This window comes from Choristoneura fumiferana, chromosome 7 (assembly GCF_025370935.1).
Source record: "Choristoneura fumiferana chromosome 7, NRCan_CFum_1, whole genome shotgun sequence".
Taxonomy (NCBI): Eukaryota; Metazoa; Arthropoda; class Insecta; order Lepidoptera; family Tortricidae; genus Choristoneura; species Choristoneura fumiferana.
This window is the reverse complement of record NC_133478.1, coordinates 14064715-14080853: the sequence shown is the minus strand read 5'-3', so window position 1 is coordinate 14080853 and position 16139 is coordinate 14064715. Positions and strand designations below refer to the sequence as shown.

General features: G+C 39.9%; 1 protein-coding gene across 2 annotated transcripts; it reads right to left on the bottom strand.

The window, feature by feature from the left end:
• Positions 1 to 2815: 2815 nt before the first annotated feature.
• Positions 2816 to 15502, bottom strand: Grp170 (hypoxia up-regulated Grp170 co-chaperone protein). Of its 2 annotated transcripts, none has more exons than XM_074090261.1 (9): positions 15324 to 15502; positions 14796 to 15112; positions 13739 to 13881; positions 11818 to 11978; positions 9509 to 9663; positions 8709 to 8919; positions 7465 to 7691; positions 6093 to 6204; positions 2816 to 5476 (listed from the first exon to the last, which is right to left on the bottom strand). In XM_074090261.1, the coding sequence occupies exons 2-9, from the start codon at positions 15107 to 15109 to the stop codon at positions 4073 to 4075; spliced, it is 2727 nt and encodes a 908-aa protein (XP_073946362.1). In that variant the 5' UTR covers positions 15110 to 15112; positions 15324 to 15502; the 3' UTR covers positions 2816 to 4072. The 2 variants fall into 2 exon arrangements, with proteins under 2 accessions (XP_073946362.1, XP_073946361.1); XM_074090260.1 differs by having other exon boundaries at positions 15228 to 15497.
• Between the last annotated feature and the right edge of the window lie 637 nt (positions 15503 to 16139).

Here is a 16139-nt window from a genome sequence, read left to right as displayed (position 1 = left end):
CATCCCTTAAGTACATACACACAGAAAAACCAGAAAAATAAGACCAGCGCTGGGCATCGAGCCCAGGTCCTCGGCATTCCGTGCCGTGTGCTATACCGCTACACCACCGCTGGACAAAAATAAGACCAGCGCTGGGAATCGAACCCAGGTCCTTGGCATTCCGTGCCGTGTGCTATACCGCTACACCACCGCTGGACCGCTGGTTATAGGTTTTACGGGATGACCGTAAAAGTAACAAAAAATTTGGAATTGAAATAAAAAATACAAAAAGATTCCAAAAAATCAATCTTAATTCTATAAATCTGTTTAACTAGGTTTCCTTTAATTACACAAATCTGCGTGGGAAGGAAGGTAAAGCTATTCAAGATTTACAAGTAACTTCTATTCTTACCAGTGTACTGCACTGTACCAGTAATTTCATAATTCGGTAACACATTGTCATAAGTATTTAACCTAAAATTTCAACATTATCGTCTACGTAGATATAGTGTATGTAACTTCCTTATCAAAACTGATTCTCCAATCTCCATATATTTCACCAAAGCAATAAGTATTTTCTCAGCAGGTATAATTCTCCTATTTCCATCTTGACAAGCAGGCTATGATGGAATGGTAAAGTGGATTCCCAAAAGCAGCGTGTAGTAATGGATGAAAGAAAAGTACCCAAGTACATACGCTAGTTCGGTCCCTATGGGATGAAACGTTATATACCTACGAGCACTATTTCCGAGCATATCATCTACAAATAATTTTATCTAGAATCTAGATTACTGCAAGCTCTGGCATCAGTATCTATGTGACTCGATTTTTACATGAAGTCTCATTTGCAGTGGCTTGCCGACTTGCCGGCCAAGATAGACTAGTTTAAGCAAACATTCTAATACTTAAATAAAAAGCAAAAAGTAAATACTGTTAACAAGCAAAATACATAACAGATGTATGAACGTCATGATTGAATAAACTACACTCGTACGCATATTACTCAATGTCCTCTTATAAAGTGTGACAGGACCATTGTGCGGGGTTCGTTCATCAGCATTTTTAATTATATCATTACCATCCGTTTTAATTAACGACTCGGGGAATGTGATACTAATAATAGCCCTGGACCTGTACCGTATTTGTAATATCATGTTGCAATATAAATTACAAGTCCCACAACTTTTTACATCAAGTTTGCGCGCATGATTTTGGTTTGTCCATCTATGTATACGTATACAGACGTTCTGTCGAATTTCAACGGATATTTCGCACATTGCCGCGTCTATATTTAACAGTAACTTGGTTTATAATGGTATTGGTTTATAGTTTGTAAACAATAGGTACTTGTAAAATTACTACAAGGTTGCTACAAGGGTTGCTACTTATGAATCCGGAAACGGAAAAATCAACTCATTTAAAAGCCGTCACCATGCATGGTAAATTTTGACCTTTTTTAATATTGGCCGGTATTTACAGTTTTTTTTTTCCTAACCAACTAGTACGTTATTCTTTTGTTTTTGGCGGCTTTAGAATATCAACCCGTTGCAAGCAAAAGTGGAACTCATTCGTGACATTTTTTATAGGTACGATGATTTTAATATTACATCGATCAACGAACTCTATCATTTGGTGATGAAACCCAATCGAAGACAATTGTCTGTCACTGACTTTGTGAGTTCAATCGTGGACGTCATATGCTCTCGGAGGAATTCAAAGAAAGACGCCTGAAATCGGTTGTTGTTCCGCGATTCGATGCTGTGCGAAAACTAACAATGCAAGAACGTCATGTTACATAAAATATCACGAAATAGAGGCATATCTGGGAATAAGTATGACGTGCATAAATAAGAGATTATACATGAACATTCGACTGCAAAAAAAAATTGTTCGCGATGAATCCCTCATTTTTGAAATTTACAAAGAGGTTCGCGTTGTATGGTGCAAGAAAATAAAAAATACAATCACGGCGAGTCAAAAGCGGTTTATAATATCTACATAGGTGACGAATTCTGGATTTACGCTTACGTACTAAAGTAACTCGTGCAATAGCACTTTGAAACAAATGGTAGCCTGTTTTTTGGTATTAATGGCCATGTAGCTACAGTACCTCTAGAGTAACGTATAACACTTAATTCTGAGTTGTACACGACCATTTGTTTGCCGGGAGTCTTCGAAGAAATACGAAAAAATATCCAGAAATGAAGAATGATTTTTCATCGTGGTAATGCCAGCTATCAATCAGGCGAAACAAGTCGGTTTTTGGAAACTCAGAAGATCGAATCAACCTCTTCACCGCCCCAAACATCTAGTCGTAACAGCTAATGAAATGCAATCAACGCCCCATCCTTATGGCGACTGTATTTAACCGCTCATTAACAACATACTGGCTGATTCGGGAGACACAAGCAGAACCAACCCTACAGCTTCTCAGCAATTGATAATTAATCGTTCACAATAATTATTTAAGTAAACATAAATAACACTTATGCACTTTCATTTTAAAGTAACCATGCATTTAGGATACACTTACTAATCTACTTATGTACTTTGCTAAAAAAAAAAAAAAACTACAACAACATACAAATTTTCAACAAATTAACACCACTAATAACTTTTTTTTTTTACTTATTGTAATATGTTGATTGGCTAACTAAACGATAGTTACAGCGAAACTACGACTAATTGTTAGTGCGATCATCGGCGGAGCCGAGTTTTCTGTCTCCATTGCTTGCGCTACGAGATAACCATTGCGCGATGATCACGTCGGCACGCAATGAAAGTTGTGCTGCTATTTCTCAGTTCCATTCATAAAGATGCGAAAATAAAACCAGAATTACTTCATTGTATAATGTATTTCTTTTGCGACTGAATGTTGACATATCACTTAAGACATTAGGTACATTTTCTTAAAACTCATACATTGTTGCACACAGTTTTTCTGCTACAGACAGAACTTCATTCAAGTTACGTAGCGATACTTTTCTCACTTCTGGAATAGCATACTACAAGATTGTAATACAATTAAAATAAATACTATAGATACTTAGCACTTAGTTTTGAATCTCTTTGTGCCAGACAAACGAAAAAGGTAGGAAGGCTAAGTTTTAATTCATCATCAATGACCACAATATTGAATCTCATAGTGAGCATTATTATGGCTCTCTTACAAATCGTTGTCCGAAGCGGCAATCAATCAAACACAACAAACTAACTTCTACACCTGAACCACATACTTTAGCCATTTAATCCAGTAGCTTGACCCAGTTTCGTACTTAAACCATAGAGCACTAGAGTAACGTGAATCAAGTATTACGATGGTCCGATGTGTAACAGAGCCACCAAATTAAGAATCCGATAAATGCCTACCCTGTCTATTGCAGGAAAACTCTCATAAATCTATAGCCATTTATATTATATCACATAAAATTACATTTATAAATACGTTAACATTCTCGCGTCATTTGCTGTTTTGGGGTCACCGCGTTAGCCATAGACAAGAAAAGCCGCGCTTGTATAAAAAAGTAATTTGTAAAAAATAACCAAACCATAGACAACAATAAATAGAATTTTGGAATAGAAGGAAAAAAGGCGGCCGTAAATCTAGTTGAGATTTGTTGTAATCGCATTAAATGCCCGCTCTTCGTATTTTTAATAATAATAAATCCGATATTGAGATCGTAATCATAACGTGCACTCAGAATAAGTAGGTGATTGTTCACTGGTTTTATATACGTAAGCAATAATTTAAAAAAAAACTACGTACGTCTTGTACAGTCACCAGCATTAATATCTGCCACAGCGGAGCGTGCAAAAATATCTGACACGTCCTTCTGGCCCTAGAAATAGAGTCGTATCAGATATTTATGCACGCTTGTTGTGTCAGATATTGGTGCTGGTGACTGTAGCAATCCAACGTTGTCATGTTTTTAATGTACGGGGAAAATGTCTAGGTATGTCATTAAGATTTAATGAATCTACCTGTTCTAATAATAAATAGAAAAACAAAAACTTTTTTATAATACGAAAAGCGAACAATTCGCACAGACACCGAAGGTAAAAAATAAATTAGACTAATTAATACACCTCACTATTATAACTCGGAATGTTCGTCATTGCCGTCGGCTAACTGCGGCACCTCGCTCGTCTCTCCGCCAGAATCTTCTGTCTGTTTCTCTTGCTCTGGAATTTCCTCAGTCGCTGGCTTTTCTTCTTGGGTCTCCTCTACCTTCTCACCTTCTTTACCTTCTATAATTGTTTCTTCGGTTTTATTATCAGTTTCCTTTTTAACCGGTTTCTTCGGGCGCCAAATCTTCATCTTGTTTACGAGATATTTCACTTCTCGGTCCAAATTAGCCATCTTTTCTCTAATACTATCAATGGTTAGCTTAATTTCTTCGTTCTTCTTCAGCTCGTCTTGTTCTTTGATTGATTTGTCAAGCCAAGATTTAGTCTCATCTATCTTCTTCTCAAGTACTGTAATCTCTACTTGCGTGAACATGTCCTTTTCTGGATTAACTTCCGGCGTAAAATTCTTTGCGGACTTAAGGAATTCATTGGACGTATTGAGCATGCTACGTAAAGCAGCAACTGCGTCGGGTCTCTCTCTATGCTCCCAATGTTTGTAAAATATAGGATTGGTTTTTTCTTTGATCACAGCTAGTTTTTCTTCATACATTTCTGTGGGTGCTTCGTAACCATCATCGTAGAGCCATTCAGAGGTTTCACTGCAGAGTTTTCTTACTTCTTCAATTTCTTCAGGTGTTCCACATTCAGCGAATTCTTCCATGTCCATCTTCATTTGTGCATCAACTACAAAAGCTTCTAGAGTGTTTAATGCGGACTCCCTCTCAGCCCGTTTTCTGTCGATAGTGTCTAATTCAGAAATCTTAGCTTTGGATGTTTTGAACTGGTCTGATGATAAAGGCTGTAAAACCAGCACTTGCTCGTCGGTTTTAATAGGTTCCTTTAGAACAACTACTTTCGGTTTCGGCTTGCTATCTGAATCGGTGGCATTCTGTTTTTCAGCTGTAGTTTCATTGGCTTTTGCCGTGTCATTCTTTTCGGTTTCTGGTGCCTTCTCTTCCGGTTTCTCCTCTGGTTTCTCCGGTGTTTCTGAATCGGAGCCGAAAAGTTTGCTAATAGTGCTTCCAAGCTTGGAAAGCGTACTGTCTTTATCTTCTTCTTCTGTCACAGTTTTTTCCGCGACAAATTCAACATTGACAAGGTTTAGTACACCAGAATCATCCATATTGAAGTGTGCTTTGATGCCCTTGTGTTCGACGTTGTCGCCGGTATGTTTGTTCAGGGCTGCACCTACTCCGGTTAATACAACTTGTGTGAGGTTCAATGAACCAATGTTCAGGAGTTCAGTGGGGGGAATGTGGTCTAACTCCGCGTAATTGACATGGAATGAGAAGTCATCTGTGTGTTTGTTGAATGTGATCACTTTCTTTTGCGGGTAGGGGTTCATTGGGCTGAAGAGCGTTCTTTTAATCTGTAACAAGAAAGTTTAGTAAGAACGGTACATTAAAATCTTAAGAATAAGACAGCGTCCGACACAACGGCTAGTAATAAACCAGAATATTCGCTAGCAGTCCCAAGAGAGCCAAAGTTGCTAACTTTTAGCTTTATCGGACTATTTTCTCCTTTAATATTGCCCCACACATTTTTCTGCAAATATAGAATCACCTGGCAAAACAGGTTGGTTATAAGCTTATAAGAAAACTGCCACACGAGTATTAAAAAACAAAACTACCCTTAAATTACCCTCAACCGAAACACTTCATTTTATGCAGAATAAGAAGTGAAATAAATATAACCTCACCTGTTCCTGAAATTTTGAAGAAAATCTTTTAGTAAGTCCGAAAATGGAGATAATAATTCAGAACACATTTCTAGCAAACTCAATAAAGCACGAATCAACTGCAATGGTTTATCAGCTATCTAAAGTTCTGTGGGATAGTTAGTTTCTTTCGATTCTCCAAAAAGGGTAATACTTATTATACACAAACGGTGGCCAGTGCCGCGATCCATTTTACTTATAATTACTAAAATGTGCATTTCCATTGCTGCCCTTCGATATAGATTGTAGGTCAAAATTATATAATTACCAATTTGTCAGCTCCATCGACGTGCCGAGTGAACACCACTTGGATGGGAAACAGTACTGCGTCCTTCACGTTAAGAGCGGCTACTTTGTACCCTGTAGCTAGAGACGCCGCCCTGGGAACAACGATATGATAATTATAACGACACCACTAACAAGTTTTAAGCCCTTAAATATAATAAATACGCATTGATTAATTATTTCATTGCTGTTTAACTGTATTTTACCAGTTTTTTAACATAACGGAAGCGTGATCAAAATTAATAGGACATCGAGCGCGTATCCCTATTTATTACACGCATTTAGCACAAGAGTACGATTAGAGAATTTCTATTCACAAGTTGCAGTAATCAGGGTTGTCATCCTTGTGAATTAATACAGAGCACTTGCGGGAGCACTCACCGTAGCCTAATATGGTTGAAATAGAGCGCGAGAGCTAATATCCATGGTCCTTCTGAGAATCTACAGCGGGCTCACAATTGAAAATATACGCTGACTTGTTGAGTGCAGCTTAGCTTATAAGTTACTTTATAACATATCGTGATGGAGCGGGTTAAGGCCTCTAGCAGCTAAAATCTAATTTTAGTACACACCTACAATTTACTTTACACCACTTAAGTTTGCTTGTTTGAAGGTAGCCTTAAATCATGTTAGGTGCAGGTAAAAACTTTGCGGCGCGACTAGTAGCTAACATCAGACGCAAACTTATTTGATGCGAAGCTAGTATATTCAGCTTTTTGAGGCGCTGTTTTCCTCTTTACCGTTTTGGCAAGTATTATTAAAAGATATGATATTTTTGAGTTATTTTTTTATGAAAACTTTACACATGCTTAATCTAGCATGATTAAAAACCTTGCGGCTTGTATTTCCGTTGTGCTAATAAAAGTGGGGTGGTAACGACGTGTAACTTTAGAACTTATTGTAATTTGACATCGAACTCTCTCATAGGTGAAATAAAGTTTAATGTTAACCGAGCGATCAAAACGCCCGATTATTCAAGCAAGGGCGCATGTACCATCAGCCAAATAAGTGGTCTATCAATTCCGATCAAATTAATATGTCACTAAAGTCGAACTTTCAAGGTGACAGACACGTCTATTGGCATTATTGTCTTATCCTCCTAGGCCCGAACTTTCTTAACAGACATACTATTTATCCGACCTGGACGTGGTTCACCAGCTTTGTTATTTTGGATTTTATTTCAAAATTCTTCATTCAATGAACAATTTGTACTTTATAAAGTACATTCGGCCGTTATGCTTGGTGTTTATTGGTCCTTTATAAAGTATGCGAGGGCTCAGGAGGATATGACACGCAAACGATTATCAGCTTTAGGGTGGTAGACCACATATTCGGCTGATGGTACTAATACTAACCTGTATACAGCGCCCATGGCGACAGCCTCGTCAGCGTTAATGGACCGCGAGGGTTCATAGCCCTGGTCCTTGAGCGCTGCCAGCACGGCCGGCGCGCGCGCCGCCCCTCCCGCCAGCACGAGCCGCGCCGACGCACTCGCGCCGCCCGCCGCCGCCGCGCGGGACAGAACGGAGGACACCCGCGCCCACAAGTCTGAGCAGAGCTCTTCTAGCTCCGCGCGGGATACCTGTAATATTCAGCATTTATCGGTGACTCGTGGCATTTAGGTACAGGTCGATTTACAACAGCTGGCATGAATGGATTAAATAATCATCATCATCATGTCAGCCGAAAGACGTCCACTGCTGGACATAGGCCTCCCCAAGGCTCTCCACTCAGACCGGTCTTGTGCTTTCCGCATCCACCGCGATCTTAACCAGGCCGTCGCTCCGCTCCATCTTGTTGGAGGCCTACCGACAGCTCGTCTCCCGGTCCGCGGACGCCATTCTAGAACCTTCTGACCCCATCGGCCATCAATCCTGCGAGCTATGTGCCCCGCCGACTGCCACTTCAATTTTGCAATGGATTGAATGATAAAATTAAAATATCTGTGTGTTTTGAACATGAAACTACCCTTGATACTCACTCATATTAAATGATGATGAAAGAAGGGCTACGAGCTACAATCTCATTTAATAAAAATATGAAAATGACAGTACTTATGCAGTTTTTGTTATACTATCAGTTAGTATATATTTTGCATATTTAGAAAGTGCTGGCCGCTATTATCACCTCTTCAGACTACAAAGTGTTTGTATCTATGTCTTAATCTTGTCGATTTGACGTTTTCTTTTGACTTGCAACTTTATGTATACTCTATGTATTATGTTCACTTTTTTATCGTAGTCATATCCATAATGCGTATATCATTCGATATTATTTAGAAGGAATTTGCATCCGTCAGCCGCTAACCTACAAATATCATAAATGTGAAAGTTTTTGTGTGTTTGTTACTGCTTCACACTAAAACTGCAAGACGGATTTCGATGAAATTCGGCGAATAGATAGATATGTAATTTGCCCCGGTTGTTTTTCATAGTGAATGAAGACCACGATATAATTTTTGAAAATTTCCACGGGAGCTTTGTAAACTCCCGGAATTTCAATTTTACTGCTTCATCTCTGATTACGCGTGCGTAGCCGCGGGTAAACACAAGTTAGTCATAACAGTGGACATTTCTAGACCTTGTCAAAGATTCCTTACCAGCAATTTGAAATCCTTGTCGTCCAACAAGCTCTCGATCTGCGCATAGTGCTCGGTATTGGCTGAGAGCACTATCTTGAGCCTCTCAGCTTCTCTGAGTAGCTTTTCCATGGCGCGAGGGGAGGCTCGCACGTCGCCGCCTCCTTGTGCCTCCCACGCCTTGATCAGGTGCTCCCGGAGGCGAAGGGTGATTTCTACACCGCCTAAGGTTCTGAAAAGTTATGGGATAAAGGTTAATATGGGATAGCCAAGCGAATTAGCTCGTTGAAGTGCCAATGGCAGGACGGCCAGCTAGCTAGACGGCTGATTTGGCTGGCTAAAGTCGCGCAGTGGATGCAAGCCGCTTCCAACCGAGGCAACTGGAGGTCTATAATGGGCTTAATTGGTTGGGCTTATGTCCAACAGTGGACGTCCTACGGCTGATATGATGATGACGATGAAAGATGAGAGAGAGAGAGAGAGAGAGAGAGAGAGAGAGAGAGAGAGAGAGAGAGAGAGAGAGAGAGAGAGAGAGAGAGAGAGAGGAGCTCTAGGCAGAGCGGTCGTGGTCACATCGAGGCGTCCGCGTCGGTGGTGGTGGCGGACATAGCTCTCCGTACTATCTCCCGCCATACCCCTCTGTTGGCAAACTGTCTGCACAGTCAGATACGTGGTTTCCTACAGCGGTCTTCACTTGGTCAGTCCAGCGCACAGGTGACCTGCCGTGCGACCTGATTCCTCCACTCTTCCCTGCACAACCAGCCGCTCTATGGAGTCGCCATCCCCTGGAGACATGGCAAGGCCTTATACAAAATGGTCACCTGTCGTAAGCGACGCCCAACACTTGAAGCTGCGGCACCGTCTCCACATAGCCCCTGTCCTTGATCTTGACATTCTTGTACTCAACGAGCGCCGCCTTGGTGGAGCCCGCGCCCATGTCGAAGAACAGCGCCTGCCATGGAGTCTCGTTGATCTCCTGGACCATGTAAAAAAGTATTATTTCTCACTTATGCAATTTCAATGTCACCGATTTTTGTAAGGGCCTCCGCTAACTCATTTTGTCACTGTATACTTGTCGACATGGCCGAAATCGGTTGGATAATCATCATCATCATCATCATCACTTTTTGTGATTTTGTCGCAGCTTACATTACTATAGAGGCAGTGATCGAACAATGATCTGTAGTCAAATATTTTTCATAGTTGCAGTAGTGTTTGAGTCGAAGTGTCAACTACATTAGTATCTGTCGCAGCGAAGCGTGCGAAAATATCTGAACCGTCCTAAAGCCCCTCGAAATAGAGTCGTATCAGATGTTAATTTACCCTTTGTTTACAGATATTGGCGCTGGTGAGTGGTGACTGTAGAGACTCGCGCGGGTGCACAACTTAGCGGAAACGCGGCGTGCTGTCACAATAGAGCAGATACCCGCCTCACGCAGCGCTGCTCTATTAGATGACATGAAAAAACCACGCCGCGCCGAACCAAGACGTGCACCCGCGCCAGTTAGCGGAGACCCTTAAGCTTGAAGACAAAACATTTGGGGTATGAAATATCGGGGAGGTTTATTTGACGTTCGAAATGACTTATATTTTGTCTTAAAAATTTGGTATACAAATGCTTTTGCGACCCGCCGCCGATTTGCTCGGGTGAAACTTTGAAAAATATAGAAGGTCCATAATCAAAAGCACTTCACATTTGCAGGCAGACAGGTGACTTTATCATATAATAGCTTACTCGCCGCTTCGCTCGCGTAATAAAAAACCTAACAAGATAATAAAAAATCCAGGATTTGGCGAAAATTCTCGTGGGAATTCCCAAAAAAAACACCGTGAATTTCATAAATGTTGCATAAAAACCCGCGCCGATTTTAAGTCTCTAATCTTATCGATTCTACCTAATTCAACGCGCGGTTACATTAGAAAACTTTATATATTCGTTATCTTATTTTTTTAAATAAAAGATAATTAAATTAAATAAATTTGTACCCATACTCATTCAAATTAGTTTAAAGACTCATTTCATAGTTACACTATCGAAATATTTGCCTCTGATCACGCTCGCACTTCGCACCTGAGCAAAGAAGGACACACAAGCTGCCTAATTATACCTAGGGCCGTCCACGAAGACGCCTGATTTTGTCAAAAGTAGACATTAATGACATTGTAATAAGAATCACGGCACGTCATCGTGAATGACTACCTATATTCAGCTAAGTAATAAAACGTGACATAAGTAGGTATATGAGTCTACTTAGACTCAAATACTGCTGCCACTATGAAAAATAATTCACTACAGATCATAGCTAAGCTATAGCGTCCAATATGTTTGGAAGTTTGTTACTAAACCACGCGTATCAGCTAAACATATCAAAATGAGACTTGGCGTACATATAAACAATTATCTGGATCGAGAGACATAGGATAAGTACTAGCTGTTGCCATCAACTCCGTTCACGTAGAATTCGTTCCTAACTATGCAATTTTCCGGTATAATAACTATTCTATGCCCTTTCCCGGGACTCAAACTATCTGTATACCGAATTTCATCCAAATCAGTTCAGCGGTTTAGACGTGATGAGGTACCACACAAACAGACTTACAAACTTTCGCATTTATCCCCACTTCCCTACTATAATTATAAATGTGAAAGTAACTGTCTATCTATCTGTTACCTCTTCACGCCTCAACCGCTGAACCGATTTAGACGAAATCCGGTATAGAGATAGTAGTAATCCCAAGAAAGGGCATAGGCTACGTTTTATCCCGGAAAAATGCGTATTCCGCGGAATAGCGATAACCGAATTCTACACCGACGAAGAAGGCAACAGCTAGTAAGGTTAAGGACTTTAATTCATGCCTCAGCATGGAACCATTTCACAGTAAACGTCATAGTAACATCGCATTAATTAAAAACGAAAATCGTAATGACTTTTCCTTTGAAAAGGTTCCATAATAAAAATCGGATTTATATGAAGAATCAGAATAGTCATATTAGAAGTTTTAAAACATTCGGAATTATAAAAATCGGTATTTTGAAGTTCGTGATTCCGACTTTCGCAATTTCGTATTTCGTATTTATGTAGTGTACCCGAATTAAAGTCCTTGACCATAGTGCCCAATATATACCGACCTTCCTCCTGAATATGCCGTAGTTGATGGCGATGGCGGTATAGTCATTGATCAGCTGAAGCACGTTAAGACCAGCGAGGGCTGCTGCTTCCTTCATAGCGCGCCGCTCCGCCTGGTTGAAGTACCCTGGTACGGTTATCACGCATTCGCTGATTTGTGTTCCTGCGAATGTAATGGAGACTTAAATGTTCTGCCGGGCACAGGCCTCCTCTCAGAATGAGAGGGCTTCGGCCATAGTTCCCACGCGAGCCCAGTGCGAGTTGGGAACTACACAGAAACCATTGAAGTAAAACTCGTAGTAAATTTGAAATGTAATGAACGTGAATTTCGAAATTAACTCAAGAGATGCGAACTCGAGTTTGAACTCACGATCCTCCGGTTGAGAGGCCATAGGTCAAACCACTAGGCCACCACGGCTTTTATAGACGGTCATAGTCTTTAGGATTTTTAAAACTAAAAAATATACACACAAACATCCAGGCCTGTATTCCCAAATGGGGTAGGCAGAGCACACGAAACGTTACCGCTTCAGAGCCACTTTAAGCAATTTTAGATTTAAGGATAGACAAAAGCAGGTTGCTAGCCTGTCGCCTACGGTATACCTTAACCTACATCCTCAGTCGCCTCTTACGACATCCACGGAAGAAATGGAGAGGTGTAATTCTAATCCAACACCACATGGTAGGTACTAAAAGATATGGTGTATTTTTATTTAATCAGCAAGCTCTACGATACCTTCCACACGGTAGGGTAGCTCAAAAAAATTTTTCGCGCCCCCTTCATCGGTATCCTTTCAAAAATATTTTTTGACCGTTTGTATTCTTTTGGGGTCAACAAGATGCTTATATTGTGTGTAGATTGTAGCGCCAAATATTTTCTTTTAATGGCTTTCACTCTTGCCGTTTCAGCAAGACGTATTTTGTTGCCAGTGTCGACGCAGGGACATTAGACACATGAGGAGACTGTGTGGTTTATGAAAATTTTGATTTTTGGGGAGTAACAGATGGGAACCTAAAACAAATTGTTTGGCTGTAAAAGCTGTGTGACACAACACATGAGTGACAGCCGTAGGGTTCCATTTGTCATCCTTTAGATACAAAACCCTAAAAAATTATATGCAATGTAAGCAATATTGAGTTATAAAGATAAGGTCGGACAAAATTTAAAGGTACCACCAGCCAAATAGGTGGACTATTAATTTTTAAACAAGTTCCTATCAAATGGATATGTTGCTAAAGTCGAACTTTCAAGTTGACAGACATGTCTATTGCCATTATTGATTTATGACATGCAAACGATTATCAACTTAAGGGAAGTAGACCTTGGTTGATGGTACAGTCACCAGCACCAATATCTGACACAACAAGCGTGCATAAATGTCTGATACAACTCTATTTCTAGGGCCGGAAGGACGTGTCAGATATTTTTGCATGCTCCGCTGTGGCATATATTAATGCTGGTGACTGTACATCTCTCAATATTCAATACACTACAACAGCAAATGTAACACAAACAATGAAAATAAATACTTTTCCTAGAATATTCCTCTCGTTTTTCATGTTATTGACACAATGGAAAATGATGTAAACTGTTGACATAAAACAGTAACAGTATTTTATAAACAAAATATGAAGCCGCACTAAAACAACAAGCTAGTTAGAAATTTAAAAACTAGCAGACTAATAATTAAACATTATTCACCATTAATGTAGTCACCACTCTAGTTAGGTCATCTGTGCGGATTTCTGCATTAACCTGTAGCTGGCGATGGAGTCATTAACGCACAGTGTTGGATATTGTAAAGGCCAGTTTACACGATTTTCTGATCTGAAGTGATCAATCTAGCGCCACATTTTAATGCAACTTGGACTTGTGTTGTTGTTGCAGGTCTAAACTGAGCTTTATAAAGAGAATGCCCTTACCATGGTTGATCTCAGCAAAGTCCTTGGCTTTAGCGAGGAACTGCGCCACCAGCTCTTCGGGCGTGAAACGAGTGCTCTCATCGTGAACGAACTCGGGCGTGCCTCGCTCCGACTCCACTATCTCATAATATGGGAAGCGTTCCCTAAAATTTAAGAAGGGACATGGATTTACAGCTATAAAATTATACACTCGTTTCCAGTATTCCTGCCTATAGGCAGTGGCGGACTAAGCTACTAACACTATATGGATTCTTCTTTCCAAAATAAATGATTATTATTATATTAAGCTGGTTCAGACCCAGGGTGGCAAACCTGAATGACGCCAGTCCAATACTAGAAGTTGATGTACTAAACGTATTTTTAGCCATCAGGACTTAGGGACAATTGGAGTACATTGGAAGCCCCTGCCCCAGGGGACTGTCAGGGCAGGTCGACCCCTTTCGGCCCACTGTTAGTCCGTCAGTGCCTATAAACATGCTAATAGTACCTAAAATACAGTGATGTGATGACAATGTTTGAATTGAAATACAATTTTATTAAATATTAGTAGTTTCATTTAAAGAAAAAGATTCTGTTAAAACCTAACAAGTGATTTTATAATTTTCTATTTCGTTGATTGATCATAAACTGACCATGGAACTGGCAATAAAACCTTGTAATTGGAAAAAAAAAAATACTTCTATTTTAATAATGGCAATTGGAATTCTTTGTGATGATTACTTACCCTTTGTAGTAATGGACTAAATGGACATAGGATACCTAGTGTTCATAGCTTTGTGTTGAGCGAGCTTCCTGTTTTTTTAACCCCAAATGCAAAAAGAGGGGTTATAAGTTTGACCGCTATGTGTGTCTGCGTGTCTGTCTGTCTGTCTGTCTGTGGTGCCATAGCTCTTAAACGAGTGAACCGAGGAAACCAGTATTACGTTTGACATATATCCGTATCCATATCCAGATCCGAAATGGTATATCCATAACATCCCTGATATCAATTAATGGAAAACTCTTTCAAACTTATAACCTATAAATTGAGGAATAAAAAGCAATTTGAGGTACTCACTTGTACGCTTGCACGAGAGGGTGGTTATAAGGCTTTCCAAGGAGGTCCAGGACATATTTATACGAATTCTTCGGGAATCTGACGCCGACAGTTACGGCATCCTCTCCGAAGGTTCGCACGCCGTCTCTAAACGCCACAACAGCCGGGGTTTTCCTCTTAGATTCCTTATTCAACACGATTTCCATCGGCACTCCCGGTGACACGATGCCGATTTTCAACCATTCCGAACCCAAATCAATGGAAATAACCGCCGCTGCATCCGCGGATTGACTTAAAAGCGACGCCAACAACACCAAACTCCACACTCCATACATTTTCTGAAAAATTCAAGCAAATAAACGACATGAAACGCAAACACCGAAAAACACATCAGCATTTTCACGCATAGCTTGACTTAAATTGTAGAATGTTTTGTAAGAAGTATGCACGTACGAGTTTACTGGCCATGCTTATTTAATAATCCAACATGAGCCTCTATATTTCACCACGTTTTATTCACTTATTATACAGTAGAATTAAATATTTTACGCATAGTGCCGCTGAACTTCTTTCCACTAAAATAGGCCAGCTGCTTTCGTCCACGTCAAGTTTAACGTGTTTTCTTCTTTGTGGTAGAACGATAGTTGCCAGGTTATTCAGCCGCTTGCAGAAATATTGCAAGACTTTGTTGCTCAATCAGTCGTGTTCTATTTTAAGATGTATATATCTATACAAATACGATACATATTATTTGTAAAATTTATAATTAACTGTAGTTATTCTTTTTAATTTGTGGCTGTAAATTTGCTTCTCATGCATGTCCCAATTTATTTTTTTTTTATATTTTGAAGGTGTTGCTAGACGTTTCTTTTTTTCCGTTAAGACATTTTTACATACCACTATAGTATTAATTCTGAATTTTACAATAATACTTAATCAAAATTATAAGTTTCAAAGTTTCAAATGTTACGGACAAATTGCGAATTTTTCATTGATTTGCAAAATGCTGTCATGGCAAGTCATGGACAACACGTTTGGATACTTAACCCAAAGGTATGTAATATTGGCATAAATAAAACAACGTGTAATTAAGCCTCCGCTATACTGCACCTTGTCGACTTTCCCCAGAGGTCACGTGGTCGAAGTTGTGATCAAGTAAAGCCAAAAAAAACGAGTGGAATTTCGATAGTGTGATCTTTGTAGACTACATTAAAACAATCAACGAACGCTTTATTTATTCATAAATGTACATATTCCTTTAAGTATTATGCGCAGAGGTGACCACATCACTATAGTAGGGGTTCCCACACATAAGCTCCCCCATAGGATCACGCCCTCTCCTCCCCCCTCCTGCCCCATACAAAC